Source organism: Wickerhamomyces ciferrii, contig 00279 (assembly GCF_000313485.1).
Source record: "Wickerhamomyces ciferrii WGS project CAIF00000000 data, strain NRRL Y-1031 F-60-10, contig 00279, whole genome shotgun sequence".
NCBI lineage: Eukaryota > Fungi > Ascomycota > Saccharomycetes > Phaffomycetales > Wickerhamomycetaceae > Hansenula > Hansenula ciferrii.
The window spans coordinates 1-17,285 of record NW_011887461.1 but is presented as its reverse complement, the minus strand read 5'-3'; the positions used below and the strand labels follow the sequence as shown (position 1 = coordinate 17,285).

At 28.6% G+C, this 17,285-nt stretch overlaps 5 protein-coding genes across 5 annotated transcripts; 1 reads left to right on the top strand and 4 right to left on the bottom strand.

Moving 5' to 3' along the window:
• Window positions 1-5,668: 5,668 nt before the first annotated feature.
• Window positions 5,669-6,496, top strand: SWP1 (dolichyl-diphosphooligosaccharide-protein glycotransferase; the record flags this gene model as incomplete). Its single annotated transcript, XM_011272954.1, has 1 exon — window positions 5,669-6,496. The coding sequence occupies one exon, from the start codon at window positions 5,669-5,671 to the stop codon at window positions 6,494-6,496; it is 828 nt and encodes a 275-aa protein (XP_011271256.1).
• A 70-nt stretch (window positions 6,497-6,566) lies between these two features.
• Window positions 6,567-7,994, bottom strand: RPN3 (proteasome regulatory particle lid subunit RPN3; the record flags this gene model as incomplete). The annotated part of the gene is made up of 1 exon (XM_011272953.1): window positions 6,567-7,994. The coding sequence occupies one exon, from the start codon at window positions 7,992-7,994 to the stop codon at window positions 6,567-6,569; it is 1,428 nt and encodes a 475-aa protein (XP_011271255.1).
• Window positions 7,995-8,444: 450 nt separating this feature from the next.
• On the bottom strand, window positions 8,445-10,358 carry BN7_6490 (Siderophore iron transporter; the record flags this gene model as incomplete). The annotated part of the gene is made up of 1 exon (XM_011272952.1): window positions 8,445-10,358. One exon carries the CDS (start codon window positions 10,356-10,358, stop codon window positions 8,445-8,447), a length of 1,914 nt encoding a protein of 637 aa, XP_011271254.1.
• Window positions 10,359-11,672: 1,314 nt separating this feature from the next.
• Window positions 11,673-13,586, bottom strand: BN7_6489 (Siderophore iron transporter; the record flags this gene model as incomplete). Its single annotated transcript, XM_011272951.1, has 1 exon — window positions 11,673-13,586. The coding sequence occupies one exon, from the start codon at window positions 13,584-13,586 to the stop codon at window positions 11,673-11,675; it is 1,914 nt and encodes a 637-aa protein (XP_011271253.1).
• Window positions 13,587-14,741: 1,155 nt separating this feature from the next.
• BN7_6488 (Siderophore iron transporter) lies at window positions 14,742-16,640 on the bottom strand (the record flags this gene model as incomplete). Its single annotated transcript, XM_011272950.1, has 1 exon — window positions 14,742-16,640. One exon carries the CDS (start codon window positions 16,638-16,640, stop codon window positions 14,742-14,744), a length of 1,899 nt encoding a protein of 632 aa, XP_011271252.1.
• Between the last annotated feature and the right edge of the window lie 645 nt (window positions 16,641-17,285).

Genomic DNA, 17,285 nt, shown 5'->3' with positions numbered 1-17,285 from the left:
AAAAGAAGCAAATTATAGATCAATTAAACATATTTTAATATGGTTGTCCTATGTTGGTGACTTTAAACTTTGTAAATAGATCTAGCTAAATCTCATTTGAGATACTTGGAGGATGTTTTGAGATCTTTATATAAATTTTTTATCTGAAGTGGGGTGAAATAAGTAAAATTTAAGTATAGTTTAAATTAAGGACTATAAAGCTCAATCAGATCAATTATATGTTGGTATTTAGCTGATAATTATCTATACTAAGATCTATAGATTACGATTGAACAACAACATCTTTATATCAAAAATAAGATTGATCACGTATATAGAATGGTTTGTAGCTTTAAACAAAAACAGAATATTTCTATACATCCAACCAACGTTGATTATAATTCATAAAGAATTGATTGATGATATCATGTAGTGATTACTTTAATCAACTAGATTCCTAGTGTTAAACTCATCAACCATATATAGTTCTTATATGAATTTGTTTTGAAAGATTCTTATAATGTATAAGATGCACTCTTGATTTCCAAGAAGAAGTTAGTATTGTTTAATAGATCATTATACTTAAAGCAGCCCAAATTAAGACATAGAAACAGGATCAAAGATAATAAGATAATCAACAAGTTAACAGCTAACAAGATAATATGTTATCATGTTAATATAGATATTTAGATCAAAATTATAAGGGGGATCTTGAAAGATTTATACATTTTTTTCAATATTCGCGGTAAATTTCGGGTCGATATAATTTTTAATAAAGGATATGCAGATTTTCCTATTTCTAATACACATATTGTTCATATCTTCATAAAAGTATAGGTAACGTTTAAGTGCTTCACAAAACATTGAACATGCAGATTTAACAAATGTGGTGATGTTTTTGGTTTTTGTCTTTGTCAAGAGGTCAATTTCACTAGGTTTTGTATTTCCCATTATTCAAACCAAACATGCACATATAATATTGAACATGGAATGATAACTGTATGCTCAGAAAGCTATAGGGCTATAGATCAAAGAGAAATTGATAGTGTTGTCTTTAAATATCTGCTGAAATGATTTGTTTTGACAAAATTCTTAACCTGCTTAGTACTCCCGTGGAAGCATTTCCTGGTGTTATGCTACTTGAACAAACAATTTGAAGGTCTCAATTCACTTGAATATCCACTGAACACAAATAACAGATTTGAGGTTGATAAAACTTTATACATACTACGGTGATAATCATGGATGTTAATTTGATCTATAGTCCTAATCATTATATGCTACAATATTAGTTATGATTTATAAAAGTTAAAGATGATTTTCAATATAGATTCACTTAAAGTTTCTTCAAGTTCATATATCTATAAATCCAATCAATCATTTATTCAATTTAAACATTAGACATTTGGAAAATTTATCTATAGGACTTTTTAACCAAAATGTAGATGATATCTAATCTTTATGTATAGTACTATACATGGTCATGATATTAAACTGATAAATTATAAAACTATCCTAAAGTTACTGATTAGTATCTTCATTTTTACCACCATTGGATTTCCCTTCAAATGTATTAATCGAGATAGAACGGATCGAATGAAATTAAGATTTAAGAAAACTATAGTATTGCAAACGGATCGTACAAATCTTTTATATAATAAACTTCATTTGAAATTTTAAACTTTTGACTTTGTGGTTGACTTTGTAAAAACTAGCTATGGTACACCTAGCGGCTAATTCGTATATTGCATGACTTAATTAATCACAGCGCTTAATTCAAATTTACTATACTAGTTCTCTATACTTGAAGTTATTATACCTATATATGAATTTATAGAACAGAACAGAGGATGTGGTATCTACAATCTACAATATTGAAAGCAATATATATCAAAATGGAAATTGATCTTTTTATAGAAATTGAATTGTAGCTGGGAACAAGAACAAAATCTATAAGTTTTGATCAACATTTATTGAATTGAATGCAATGATCAGTATCAACAAAGTTCATTGAATAATCATTAACTTAATCAAAAAACTTAACGATGACTGTATCTCAAAGATTTAAAACGTCAGCAGTACCTGAACTGTTCTGAAAAACATTATTGTAGAGAAACAAGAAAAGATCTGAACCTTTTTACATTAATAACTTTTTCAAAATAGATCAAAAACATATTCAAAATTAACCTGGTTGAGCTTGACTTCACCGCCACTCAATTAATAATGAGTTAAAAAGATCAATAACATCAATGATCGAAAGGTCCTTTAAATATAAGAACCTATTTTTCAATCATCTCATAACACCAAACAACACACTAGAAAAGTTCAGATATATCAAATTGAAATTTAAGAAAATTAAGGATTTTTCGCAGTTTAAATATGAATTTCATGGCGGCGCTAACTTAAACAAAGTAGTGTACTGTAATTAATAGCTTAGAAAAGGTAGTTTGTAAAAGGGATCAGATAAGCTGTTCTACAATCAAACAATTGAAAAGATGTAAACATGATTCTTAGTATAATGAACATTAATCAAATCCAACAAAGACTCTTCTAATGGTTCATTCATAAGTAATCAATATGTATATTAAGTTTATAACATGTAATCAAGATCTGAGTAAACAATCATTGTAACTAATTCATGAAAACTGAATTAACGATTAAATTTCAATAACCCAAGAGAATTTCATACAAATTCTAGTAAATCGTTCAAGATTAAAGGCTGCAACAAAGAATTGTACGTTGATCATATCACCATCGAACATAGCAGAAACCATTATCAACTATAATTAACAAAGAAATGTATTGCCAATATACCGCTTGTAGATACTTAGACATATTCAAGCTTATATATAAGTATATCTCTATTTCTAAAATTCTGTAATTGAGGACTTTATGAGATCTTTATATAGATTTTCTAGTGAAGTGGGGTGAAATAATTAGAATGGAGGCGCGTTATAATAAAAGCTTAATCGGATCAAATCTAGAGTCTATAAGAATACCATTATATACCATGTGCTAGATAAACATGTACTAGGATAAGATACGTCATATGTTACAATTGGAATCATTATCACGAAAATATAATTGATATTCTTGTTAATATATATAGTCTATTATTATAATTAATTGACGTATAGTTCAAACAAAAATTACAGAATCATATATACGCTAGAGTTATCATTTATATTAAAGATATAATAAAGTTTTATTGATCTGAAATATAAGTTAAATTATTGATTTTGTGTAAGTGTAATTTAACGTGTTTCACCGTACAGCGGCTAACTCGATTTAATGATATGGTAATTGATCACAGCGGTTAACTTGAATTAGTTATTAAATATTATATATTATAATTAAGTGGTCAATACTAACCAAAGATCAGAAGTTTTATTGTGATCTTGTCTACATATAGTTTAACAAAATATCAAAATGAGAAATAATCTTCATATAGATTGAATTGTAGCTTGTGAACAAAAACAATATCTATAACGTTGATCAACATTTATTGAATTATATATAATTCATGATGATTAATATCAACAGAATTTCCAATTGAATGACTCAATCAATATCTAATAATGAACTATACTTAAGCTCAACATTTGGAACGTCTATCAATCAAAAATGAACAACAACCTAAATTTATAAAATGAACGCATTCAACCAAGCTCATATCATCTTGTTGGTCCGGTTAAAACATGGTGTGTGTACTTAGCCAAAGCACTAATAATGTGATCAAAAAGCACGAGATGTAAGTAACAGATGAATTAGAAACAAAGTTCGGTATGGTATTGGTTAATTGAAGTTTTGAGGAAAAGTAAGGATTCTGTAGGGTTTAAATAGATTTTCAAATTTATTTTCAGGGCGGCTAATTCACGGGTTAATAGTAAACCGAAGATTAACAAGCTGTATATAAGTTCTACAATTAAACAACTGATTAAATGGAAACATGATAATTGTATAATGAACATTATGATCAAATGAGATCTCTCTAATGATTCATTTATAAATAATCAATGTACGTATATTAAGTTAATTATAAATCCTAATTTGATGAATGAACAATCATTATCTGTAACTCAAATCCAACGAAAGTCATCTAATGAATGTATTCAATGCTTCTGCAGTAGAATCATGAAATCAGTTTCAAGTTATACACAACACTCTTAGTACAAAATTGAAGCTGTGGCTTGATTATCAGAATGTATTTGTTTAAAGTATTTGGATTATTCTTCAATAGATCACAATATGGTTAAAAATTCATGTTATATAGTATCTGGAACTCAGAGAGAATTTTAAATTGTACCGGATTTTTTGAGATCTTTATATAGTTTTTTTTGTAAGTGGGGTGATTAAATTAAGGTTGGCGTCTATAAAGCTTAAACGGTTCAAATTATATTATAGATAATGATCTAGTACCAAGATGGATTACAATTTAAACCATTATCAAAGATATAATTGATCTTGTATATAGAATGTTTTGTAGGTTTAAACAAAAACAGAATCCTATATATTCAATCAACATTTATTATTATAATACACTTGTAAACTAGAATGATCACAAACCATAGTGATCATATAATCAATTCATTAATTTCAATCATATAATAGTATGGAGAAAACTACCAGTTGGTGAGTATGAAAGCCCTTTGTTGCATAATGTTGATTGGATATTAATGAATATCTTGAAGAATTTCTTAACGACTGATCTTTGCTCAAGACTTACTTGAAGCTGTCAAAGATGATCAACGATTAGCCATTTCACCTGCGTTCTTAGTATCAGATAAACACAACACTTAGAGTCCGGTCAAGGATTTTAGAAATATCAACCCATTGATGCTGTTCAGAATTCAGTGAACGTCGAAACAAAGATCATTGCCGGTATATTTTTTTTTTAAAACTCGCGAACTAAAGGGGCGATCACAGGATGACAGTACACAGTAACACAACTAATTAATCAATGTGATGGTAGATTATATATGTAACTAGTAGTGATTGTAAATAATATTGATAAAATTGGTCTTAATGTATAAGTAGAGTTATATAGACTAATTATATTGGATATATTCAAGCTACATTACGTCTGTATTATTGAAAAAAAAGATTTAATGAAAATGTATTAATATAGAATAATCTAACATGTATGAAAACATCTGATAATCATCTATAAGAAACAAATTATTCATGTTGATTTGATTTGTGGTTTTAATCAATGCTGATATCAACAATATATGATATCTTTAATCAATGTGATATACCACATACCACATATATTATTTCATTTGAATTAAAGCATTGTATAAAGTTAATTATATCAATATATTCAGCTTATTAGACAAAGAACTGAGGTTCATAAAAATAGATCAACACACGTCGTCACCTCGATAATTTATTCATCCCAAATATAAAATAATAGTAGGTCTTCCAGAACTATCAAGTTTCATAATATTCGAATAGTTTATACAAGAGAGATCAGGAAAATTCTAAAAAATTATGAATATTTTTATTTTATACGAAGTCGGAATTGTTTCATTCCAGGCACGTGAAATTCACATGACAAAATTTCTAACCCTCGAATTTCATAAAAATCACCAAATTGTCAAAAGAATCTCAAAGTTACACGTCTCTTTAAAAGATATGGTATAAGTTAGGTATAGCTTAAGATTCCAATTGAACATTTTCTCAAATAATGCAATTCCAATCTTTAATATCATTCATCATATTAGCTGTGCTGGGTTCAGCTTATCAAATCTCAAATGGATTAACTAAATATAATAATAAAGAATTAACATTTTCCCAAAATGAACCATCATTAGAATCAATTATCTTGAATGAAACAAATTCCAAGGTTGAATTAAATTTCCAAATCTTAGGTAATGAACAACCTGAACAACTTTCAATTAGATTGAAAAACTCAGAAAATGTTGAAACTTCATATAAACCAATTTTAAAATCAATTGGAGATGGGAAATTTAATGCAAAATTATTGATTTCATTTGATTCATTACCTTCATTATTTCAAATTTCTTCAAAATTATCAATTGATCTTTTGGTTGGTAGTCGTAAAGACTCTAATCCAATTTTTTCCAAGATTGGTGATATTGAATTAACAAATGAATTAATTTCTAAAAATTTTGGTAATTATGAAAAACCTCAAAGATTTGAATCATTACCTGAAATTAATCATATTTTCCAACAACCTCCAAAAACAGTTAATCCTCAAATTGCATTAACTTTCAGTACAGGTTCTATTTTAGTCCTTGGTGGATTGATTTTAGTTTGGGGTGGTCAAGGTTTAATCAATTTTAAAAATTTCCCATCAGGTTTAGATTTAATTTATTCCATAGTTTTCATTGGATTAATTTCAAGTTTTGAAATTGTTTTTTTCCAATATTATTATGGTTCAACAATTTTTCAAACTATTGGTAAATCAACAATTTTATTAGGTCCAACTTTATTTTTTGGTTCAAAAGTTTTAAATTATGTTGGAAAATTAAGATTAGCTGGAAAGCGTTAAATTCTCCTTGTATAGACTACAAAATTGATAAAAGATTTATACATTTATAAAATTTATATGAATACTAGGATCAGAAGAAATCATCTTCAAAATCTTCTTGTAATGCATTAATTAATTCATTTTCATCATCTTGAGATTCATTTTTATTTGAAATTTCAGTTCTATTTGAACTTGGTGGATATCTCATTGCTTTAATACTATCATTATGTAAAGAATTAACAAAATTAATTCTTTGATTAAATTGATCTTGTGGTTGATTTGTTGAATAAATATTTTTAATTTCATTACTTTCAACATAACCTTTTTGATGATTAATTTTAGCATCAATAACTCCATCTCTTATTGATTTTGATACAATATATTCTGCTGATGATTCATTATCTAAATGTAATTTAATACATATATCTTTTAATGAAATCTTAGTATAAGATAATGAAATGATTCTAATACCTGTTTTAATAACATTTGATCTTAATCTTGTAACTAAACTATAATTATCATCTTTAATTAATAAATCATGATATTTTGTCAAAGTTTCATTAAAAATTTTCAAATCACCTAATTTAACAGCTTTTGTTATATCTTGATATGGTTTTAAAACTTTTTCAAAACCTGGTTTTTGGAAAAATGATAATTCTGGAATATCACCAGTTAATAATTCAATTAAAACATTTAATTTATATGCAGAAGTTAAAAATCCAATTGCATTTGTAGTTTGTGGAGCTTTTCTAATTGCTGTAGTAACAAAATCATGAGAATCTGAATAATTTAATTGAATTGAATTTATTTTGGCTAAATAAAAATAATATCTTGTTTCAATTGAATTTGAAACTTGTTTTGGTAATTCAATTTTTTCAATAAAATTTGAAGCTTGAGAATAATCATGAACCAAAATATAATTTCTTAATATTAAAGTTATTAAAGAACCTGAAGTTTCATCATCATGTCTTATGGTGGAAATTCTTAATGCTAATAATAATTCAGATCTAATTGAAATTAAATCATTTAATAATTCTTTTGTTCTTGAAATATAAAACCAAATTTTTGCATTAATTAAATCTAATGAACGTCTATTATGTAATTTAATCAATTTCAAGATATATTCAACATTTAATTCATCTAATTTTGATAATTCCCCCTTATCTAACAAATAAAATTGTACTAATAAATGAATTAAGAAATTAATTTCTGGTAAAATTTCACCTTCAAATTGATTTAATTCATCATTTGTTTCCAATTTACCATCAATAAATTTTAAAAGATAATTTTGATAATCATCATCAAGATATTTATTAATTAAATATTGTAAAACATCAAGATTTAATTGTTTTCTAATTGATACTAAATCTCTTAATGTTTTAAAGATATAACGTTGATCAAAAGTTTGAACAGTTTTAGAAACCAATTGGAAACCATTTTCAATTTTGGCAATTGTTAATCTGTTGACCTCTTCCGGAGTAGGTTCATTATCAATAACTATTTGTTCTTCTTGTGTCATATTTTTGGGATTGAATTGAATTGAATTGAGTTGAAGTAAATTGAAGTAAATTGAATTGAATTGTTGTGGTTTTTTGTTTTCTTTGGTGGCGAAATTCAATCGAAATCAAGAAAATTCGCGAACAAAAATATTGAGATCTTGATTATGTAATACACAAATAATCAAAGATATACTAATATTTGAATAACTCAACAATTAATGGTTTAGGTGACTTATAAATAAGTTTAGTAGGATCCTGACGGCTGTTTATACCATCATATGCTTTTTTTGTCTAAAAAACTCTTTGAATAGAGCCTAAATATGTATGATGTATTCAAATCTGCCATTCAATTGTAAGTGAAACATCGGGTCAATAACCATAGGTATAAACTATCCATTACAATAAATTTCATAAAATCAAGTATTATTATTAAATTAGCTATTTATAAGTATATGTATGTGTAGATGAGATTATAATGATCCTTCTGCTTGAGCTTTTTCCTTTTTTCTACCTTCTCTCCATTTCAAGAAAACTCTTGCAATTGGATCATTAGTTTTTGCATCAATATATTCACCATCTTTTAAATCATTTTGAGCTTGTTCATCAGTTAATTCAGGATCTCTTAGAGCAAAAGCACAACCAAGCATAACAGCACAGAAAACTAATGCAATTAAAACTTCCATTTTTTGAATATATCTATAACTTTCAATTAATGAATTACGAATATCTGAACCATATTTATATTCTTTAACAAATTTATATGGTGATTTATATGCAAATTTAGCTAAAGTTGCATTACCATATTGTTCAAAATCTTTTTCTAATCTACCTGGTAATAAATTTGTCCAAACGGCACCTGAAACAGCACTTGCAACAGCTGAACCAATTCTGAAAACAGTTAATAATAATGAAATAACACTAGCCATATGTTCATGAGATGTTGAAGCTTGAACAGTTAATGAAACTGAACCGGTATATAAACACATACCAAGACCAATAACAACTAATCCACCAATAACACCGTTTTTAGAATATTCATAACCTCTAAAATGATACATTAAACCTAAACCAACCATATATAATGAAATACCACTAAGGATAAACATTTTTAAACGACGAACATAAGCAACAACAACACCAAAGAATGGAGTCCCCACAACTGAAACAAATGATGGTAAAATATTAATTCTTGTAGCAGATTTAACTGATTGATTCATTGCAATGATTAAAACAGTATATAAATAACCTTTATACATGGTACCAATGAAATATAACAAGAATTGAATACACATAGCAGACCAAACACCACGATCTTTAACTAATTTATAAGCAGCTAATGGATAACGAGCAATATAAGATTCATAAAGACCAAAAATTGGAATCAAGACAACCCCTAAAACTAAAGGACCAATAATTTCACCTTTTGCCCATTTAGATTTAGCACCACCTGCAAGAGTTAAAGGAACCAAGATACAACCAAGCATCACTGTTAAAATTAAAATACCAGTGATATCAGTTCTCCAATATAATTCTTTTAAGAAACTCCAAAGACCTTTTGATTGATAATGAGTCTTTTGTCTCTTTAAAGCCTTCCATTCAGGTGTTTTACCAGCTTTTAATCTCATATGTAATATGACAAAGATTAATGGTAATGAAGCAACAGGGAAAATAATTGCCCACATACCAATCCCCCATGACCAATTCTTGTCTGGTCCAACAGCACTTGAAACATCACCAGAGATCCATGTATTAATAACAAATGGTAATGTAACTGAACATTTATAAAAAGTTCTCCATCTTAATGAAGAAAAATCTGAAATGATAATTGTAACAATCAAGATAACACCAACATAACCCAAGTTATAAAAAATGGAACCTGCACAAAATCTTTGAATATCATAAGCTTGAGATTGAATAACAGTACCAGCAGCATAAAGAACAACAGAGGCGATTAAGATTTCTAATCTACCAAAAACATCAGATAATCTTGCAAGAGCCATTTGTGAAGCAGCACCAACAACAGCGTTAATAACACCCACAGTGGCAATTAAAGAATGTTGACCATAATCACTTGATGCATAACCAGTATAAACATAACGAATATTTGAATCTAAACCATAACCATAACCAATTAAGAAACAACTAAAGAATAATATAGCTTTTTGTAATTTTGAATCACATTGTTTAAATAAAATTTCAGTTTTCTTGATAACAATTGATTTTGTATGAGCATAAGAATCTAAGATTGAATCATCAATATCTTCTTCATCATCTTTTGAAATGGCATCTTTATCAGATAATGAATTTTGTTTTAATTCAACATCATCAGAATGAACTGGATTCAATTCATGAACATTATCTTCAACAACTTTCTTTGTAGACATTGTTGTTTTTGTCTAATAGATTGAATTGATAATAAAGATCAAGACGGGTATAAAACATAGCTGATCAAAACCAGGATTCTTTGTTCTTTATATACTCCCTTGAGAATCAAACCCTTAATGATATCGTATATAACCACATGAAAGGGATTTACAACTGTATCAAGATGTAAGCATTCCTTTATTCTTTCAAGTTTCTTTTCCTTGGTTTTCTTTAATTCCAACCATTCATAACCGTTTAAACCAATACATTGCATGGAAATTAGCTGAACAGACAACAAATTAAATTACAATCCATAACCTCCGCAAGATACCAAGACTTTATTGAATAAAAGGCATCTAGTATTGCATGTTGTTTAATCGATTCCATCAATTACGATTGAATTTTGTATGCATGGCTGTTCTAATCAAGTAAATTTTTTTGTTAAACGCAAATCTTTTTGCTGAAAATTTTCAAAGTACGGAAATTTAATTAAGCTTAATATTTATCACCGCTTTAAAAGAACCGTTAAGAAGAGCAACTGTATTGGAAACATGGTCTTTAAGAACAAAGAGGTATTCAAGTAGACACGGATTGGAATGTAGTAGTCCATACTTAGTAAATATCTTTTCAAGTGTAGAAATCCCTTAGGTATAGAAGGTCTCAAAGTCTCCAAAGCATCTAGATTCAAAGGCATTTATACCCATTACTCAACGGTGATATAAAAAGAAACATGGTCATTACTGAACTACTGAACAGCCAAGTTCAATTAACTAGTATTACTGTTTTAATGTTTTAATAATCGTATGAATTTGGGTGTTTCAAGATAATTACTGTCTAAGGCCACTGGGGGTAAGTCTTGACTGTACTAATCTTTGGTATTTTTAACAGTGGACCCTGGTGAACCCTGGTGAACCCTTACACTAGCCACTCTCTTTAGGACCTCCGACCCATAATATACTCAAGTCTCATACTCTCAATCACCGAAACAGCTCTTAGGCACAGCAGCTCATGATGCTTAGGAATATGCTCACTAGCTGCTTAATTGAATTTAAAACCGTTGAGTGTTTTGTTCTTTTGCGGATGTTTAATGCACCGTTGTTATGATGGATATTTGTGGGATTCGATTAAATTTGAGTTTTGAACATTGGAATTACCCTTTTGGGGTTTGTATTACGTCTTTGCATATATAATACTATAAAATTAATCAAAGAATAATCTTGGAAACAATAGTTCAAAGACCCTTGGACCAATAAACAGTGGAATAATTCATATTATATATTAAAAAAAGCTTAAATATGGTGTATAAAGAAGTACCTCAATTGTCTTGGTACAGCTCACTTAACTGGTTTATCTTTCTTTATCCATTTCAATATCAAATCTGCAATTGGATCACTACTTTTAGTATTAATCAATTCATCATCACTTAAATCATTTTGTGCTTGTTCATCAATTAATTCAGGATCTCTTAATAAAAAGGCAAATATTAACATTAATGAACAAAATATCAAAGCTATAGTAATTTCCATCTTTTGAATATATCTATAACTTTCAATCATTGCCATTCTAATTTGTGAACCATATGGATATTCCACAATAAATTCATATGGTGAAAAATATGCAAATGTTGATAATGTTGAATTCCCAAATTTTGATAAATCAGATTCTAATCTCTTAGGTAATAAATTTGACCAAATAGCTCCAGAGACTGCACTACCACATCCTGAACCAATTCTGAAAACTGTATATAATAATGAAATAACCGTAGCCATATTATCATGATTTGTTGATGCTTGAACAGTTAATGAAACAGGTCCAGTATACATAGTCATACCAATTCCCATAACAACCATTGCACCAATAACTCCATTCTTGGAAGATTCATAACCTCTAAAATGATATAATAAACCTAATCCTGTTAAAAATAATGAAATACCACACAAGATAAACAATTTTAAACGACGAACATATGCAACAATAACACCAAATAATGGTGACCAAACAACAGAGACAAATGATGATATAATGGCAATTCTTGTTGCTGATTTAATTGATTGATTCATTGCAACAACTAGTACTGTATATAAATAACCACCATATATGGATCCCATAAAATTTAACAAAAAAGTTATAATTAATGCTGACCAAACTCCACGATCTTTAATTAATTTATATGATGCCATTGGATAACGTGCAATATATGTTTCATATGCACCAAATATTGGAATTAAGACGACACCAAGAACTAAAGGACCAATAATTTCACCTTGGGCCCATTTTGATGTAACACCACCTGCAACTGTTAAAGGAACCAATATACAACCTAACAAAACAGTTAATAACAAGATACCCATAATATCTAATCTCCAATATAATTCAATTAAAAAACTCCAAATCCCATGTGATTGATAAAATGTCTTTTGTTGTTTAACAATTTTCCATTCTTTTGTTTTACCAGCTTTTAATCTCATATGTAAAATACACAAAACAAATGGTAATGCAGATAATGGGAATATAAAAGCCCACATACCAATCCCCCATGACCAATTTTCTAAAGGGTTAACAGCTTCAGTTATATCCCCTGAGATCCATGTATTAATAATAAATGGTAATGTTGTGGTACATTGATACAAAGATCTCCATCTTAAAGTGGAAAAATCTGCAATGATTAAAGTAACAACTAATAACACACCAACATAACCCAAATTATAAAAAACTGAACCTGCACAAAATCTTTGAATATCATAAGCTTGTGATTGTATAATCGTACCCATTGTATAAAAAACAATTGAAACAATTAATAATTCTAAACGACCAAATACATCTGATAATCTGGCAATAACTAATTGTGAAGCACCTCCAATAACTGCATTAATAACACCCACGGTGGAGATTAATGAATGAGTACCATATGCACTTTGAGCATATCCTGTATAAACATAACGAATGTTGGAATCAAGACCATATCCATAACCGATTAAAAAAGCACTGAATAATAATAAACTTCTATACCAAATTGAATTATATTGTTTTGCTAAGATCTCAGTTTTTTTCAAGACAATAGACTTTGTTCCTGAATATTCATCAAGGATTTTTTCAATTGATTCTTTATCTTCATGGCTTTGGACATCATGAGATGCTAATTTTTCAATATCATCATCTTGTGAATATTGCTTGTTTAATTCATTTGAAGTTATTTCATGAATTGTATTTTTTATTGGGTCAGTTTTATCATTTGATGTTGAAGTCATGTTGATCAAATTGATAATCTTGATTATCTAAAAAATCTAATGTATTTAAGCTTAATCAGATCCACAGAGAACTAAAGTTATATTTATATGAAATATTCTTGGGGTTTACTTTTGAAAGTTTTCAGCTGATTAAGGGTCTTAAACTAACGTTGGTTGCATTGGAATATACAGTTGCATAACCAGAAACCCGTTTGGAACAAATCATGATACTTCAAACCAAATAAGAGATGTCCACCCTTGTTTCTTTTGAACTGATAAACCATAATCATTTAATCAATGATCAACAGCAATAGGATCAATGTATCTAGTCTAGCATGTAATTAATAACAGGCAATGTCTATCACTTGAGTACTGAAAGACCCTCAGATGCGTGATTATAGGGTTTTCAATCTTCACATGGATCTAGTCAATATGAACCCACAATTAAGAACTCATCTCTAATGAATCTTATTCGTTCAACAATAAGCAACCACAATTAACCAATACCCAACCGTAAACTCAACCTCCAGGACTCCTAGAGCGGACCCAAACCATACCATAATCGAACAACGTCTTTCAAGTAGCAAACCTTCAAACCAAGTTAATTATTCTCATATAAAGGTATTGTTTTTGTTAAGCTACTGTAATTGAAGACAATATAAATTTCTTAATTTGGTGATAAACTCGTTCAACCCGTTTTACACGTGTAAAATTGACAGAATTTAACAAGAATTTATCAATTTATACATAATTTATTGTGTTTTTTGAAGAGTTTTAAGGGTTTAAGATCTTGGAAAAAGGGTGGAATGTTTGTTTTAGATTGTGAGAGTGGTGTTTTGAGGGAGGTAAAGCTGGTGGTTGAATTAAGTTGTTGATTGTTTTGGATATAAATCTTTGATGTGTTATACTAACGTACTAACATACACGGATTGATGTTCTGGATTTGGTAAAAAGCGATCACTGGTAATGTATAGACATTTACGAAGAAACGTTAAGAACTTACATGAATATATTACGACGATGAGACGATGTTTTCGACGATGATCTCACGGTTTTAATTAAGCTTAAATAAGGCCTTACGGTACTATAGGTGTTCATAAAAAAATCATATTCATTGAATCAATTACTTATTAACTGTACTGTATTGTATTATATATATACTTATATATCTTTTAATCAATTCTTTTTCGATCTAAATCTTTTAACAAAACCAACAATTGGATCACCACCTTTTGTATAAACTAATTCACCTTCATCTAAATTATTATGAGCTTGTTCATCAGTTAATTCTGGATCTCTTAAAAAGAATGCAAATCCAATTAAAGTTGCACAGAAAACCAAGGCAATAATAGTTTCCATTCTTTGAACTTCTTTATAAGCTTCAATAACAGCAGTTCTAATTGGTGTACCATATGGATAATCAACTATAAATTCATAAGGTTTAGCGTATGCATACGTAACTAATGTTTGATTATTATAAGGACTTAAACGTCTTGCTAATTTACCTGGTAAAGTATTTTGCCAAACTGCCCCTGAAACTGCATTACCAACTGCAGAACCAACTCTATAAGTTGTATATAAAATAGCTGTAACTGTAGCCATATTATCATGTGAAGTAACAGCTTGAACTGAAACAGTATTTGGATATGAATACATAGTATTACCAAGACCAATAACAACTAATGCACCAATAACACCATTTTTAGCATATTCATAACCTCTATAATGATATAATAAACCAAGTCCTAATAAATATAATGAACAACCTAATATAATAAAAGCTTTTAATCTTCTAACCATTTTAACTATATAAGCAAATGGTAATGACCAAACAGTTGATGTAAATGTTGAAACTGATGCAATTCTTGTTGCAGATGTAACAGATTGATTCATACCAACAATTAAAATGGTATATAAATAATCATTATACATATAAAACACAAAATCAAACATGAATGAAATTGCAATTGCAGCCCAAACACCACGATCTTTTAATAATTTAAATGGAACCATTGGATATTTAGCAACAAATGATTCATAAAGAATGAAAATTGGGAATAATACAAACCCTAAAACTAATGGACCAATAATTTTACCAGTTTTCCATTTTGATTGAATACCACCAGCAAGTGTTAAAGGAACTAATAAACAACCAATTGAAATTGTGAAAATTAAAACACCCATAATATCAACTCTCCAATATAATTCTCTTAAAAAGCTAACTAAACCATGTGATTGATAGAAAGTTTTCTGTTGTTTTATAGCTTTCCATTCTGCAGTTTTACCAGCTTTCCATCTCATATGAACAATACATCCAACAAATGGTAAAGCTGATAATGGGAAAATAAAAGCCCACATACCAATCCCCCATGACCAATGTTTAATTGGACCAACTGCACTTGTAACATTACCTGAAATCCAAGTATTAATAATAAAAGGTAAAGCTGGAACAAATGAATAAAATAATCTCCATCTTAATGAAGAAAAATCTGATAAAATAAATAACACAACAATTAGCACACCAACATAACCCAAGTTATAAAAAACTGCACCTGCACAATAATTTTGAATATTAAAAGCTTGTGATTGAATAATTGTACCAATAACATAAAAAAAAATTGCCACAATTAAAAGTTCTAAACGACCAAAAATATCAGATAATCTAGCATAAGCAATTTGTGAAGCTGCACCAATAACTGCATTAATAACACCAATTGTAGCAATCATTGAATGTTCACCATATGAAGAAGTTGCATAACCTGTATAAACTGAACGAATTTGTGAATCTAAACCATAACCATAACCAATTAAAAATGCACTAAATAATAATAAAATTCTATACCAAATTGTATTATATTGTTGAGCTAAAATTTCAGTTTTTTTCAATGCAATTGATTTAGTTAAAGCATAATCATCAATTGCTTTTGAATCAACACCATCTAAACTATCATTACCTTTTAATCCTGATGATTGATTTTCTTCATCTGATAATCTATTTGCATTAGCATCATTTAATTCATAAACATTATCAGTTGTTGAACCTTGACGGCCAACTTTTTCAGTTCCACTTGACATGATTCTTCAAATCAATTGAATTGTATGAACCTAGGAGACTAAACAACTGTATGAGTGTGTATAAACTTGTTGTTAAATTAGTATGTTGCTAATTTACTTTCATTTATACTCATGGGGTATTCAGAAGAGGTGTTAAATTTTTTTTTTTCTATCATGCTAAATAGACTAATTTATGATCATCGTTTCTTTTCAAATTGTCTGGATGTTCTTTATTAAAATATGCATTATGATCAGTGATGTTTTTAGCCTTTAAGCTTGTAGCTGGAAATGAAAGTGCCTTCTTCAAACTTCAACTCAATTGATAACTTTGACACAATTTTCAGCCTGATGGGAAAACATCAAGATTCAACACTTCTTGCCCCCCTGCAAAAACTTAGCACTTACCGTTTAAACGCACCTGTTGAACTAAAGCCTAATTATTTTCTTGAACTGCAGTGCATAAGAAACTTTTCTCAAGATAAATTTGAACAAGTTTTCAACAGGAATTTAATCAAAGATACTGTAAAATGGGCATCAATTTTGTCAATTCCATCTCGTGTATTTTTGCAGATCAAATGTAATGGATTTCCCAATCCGTCTAAATTTCCACAATCACCGTTCTGTACTTGTGCATATTTTGGAATTTGCACTTAAAAAATTCGTAGA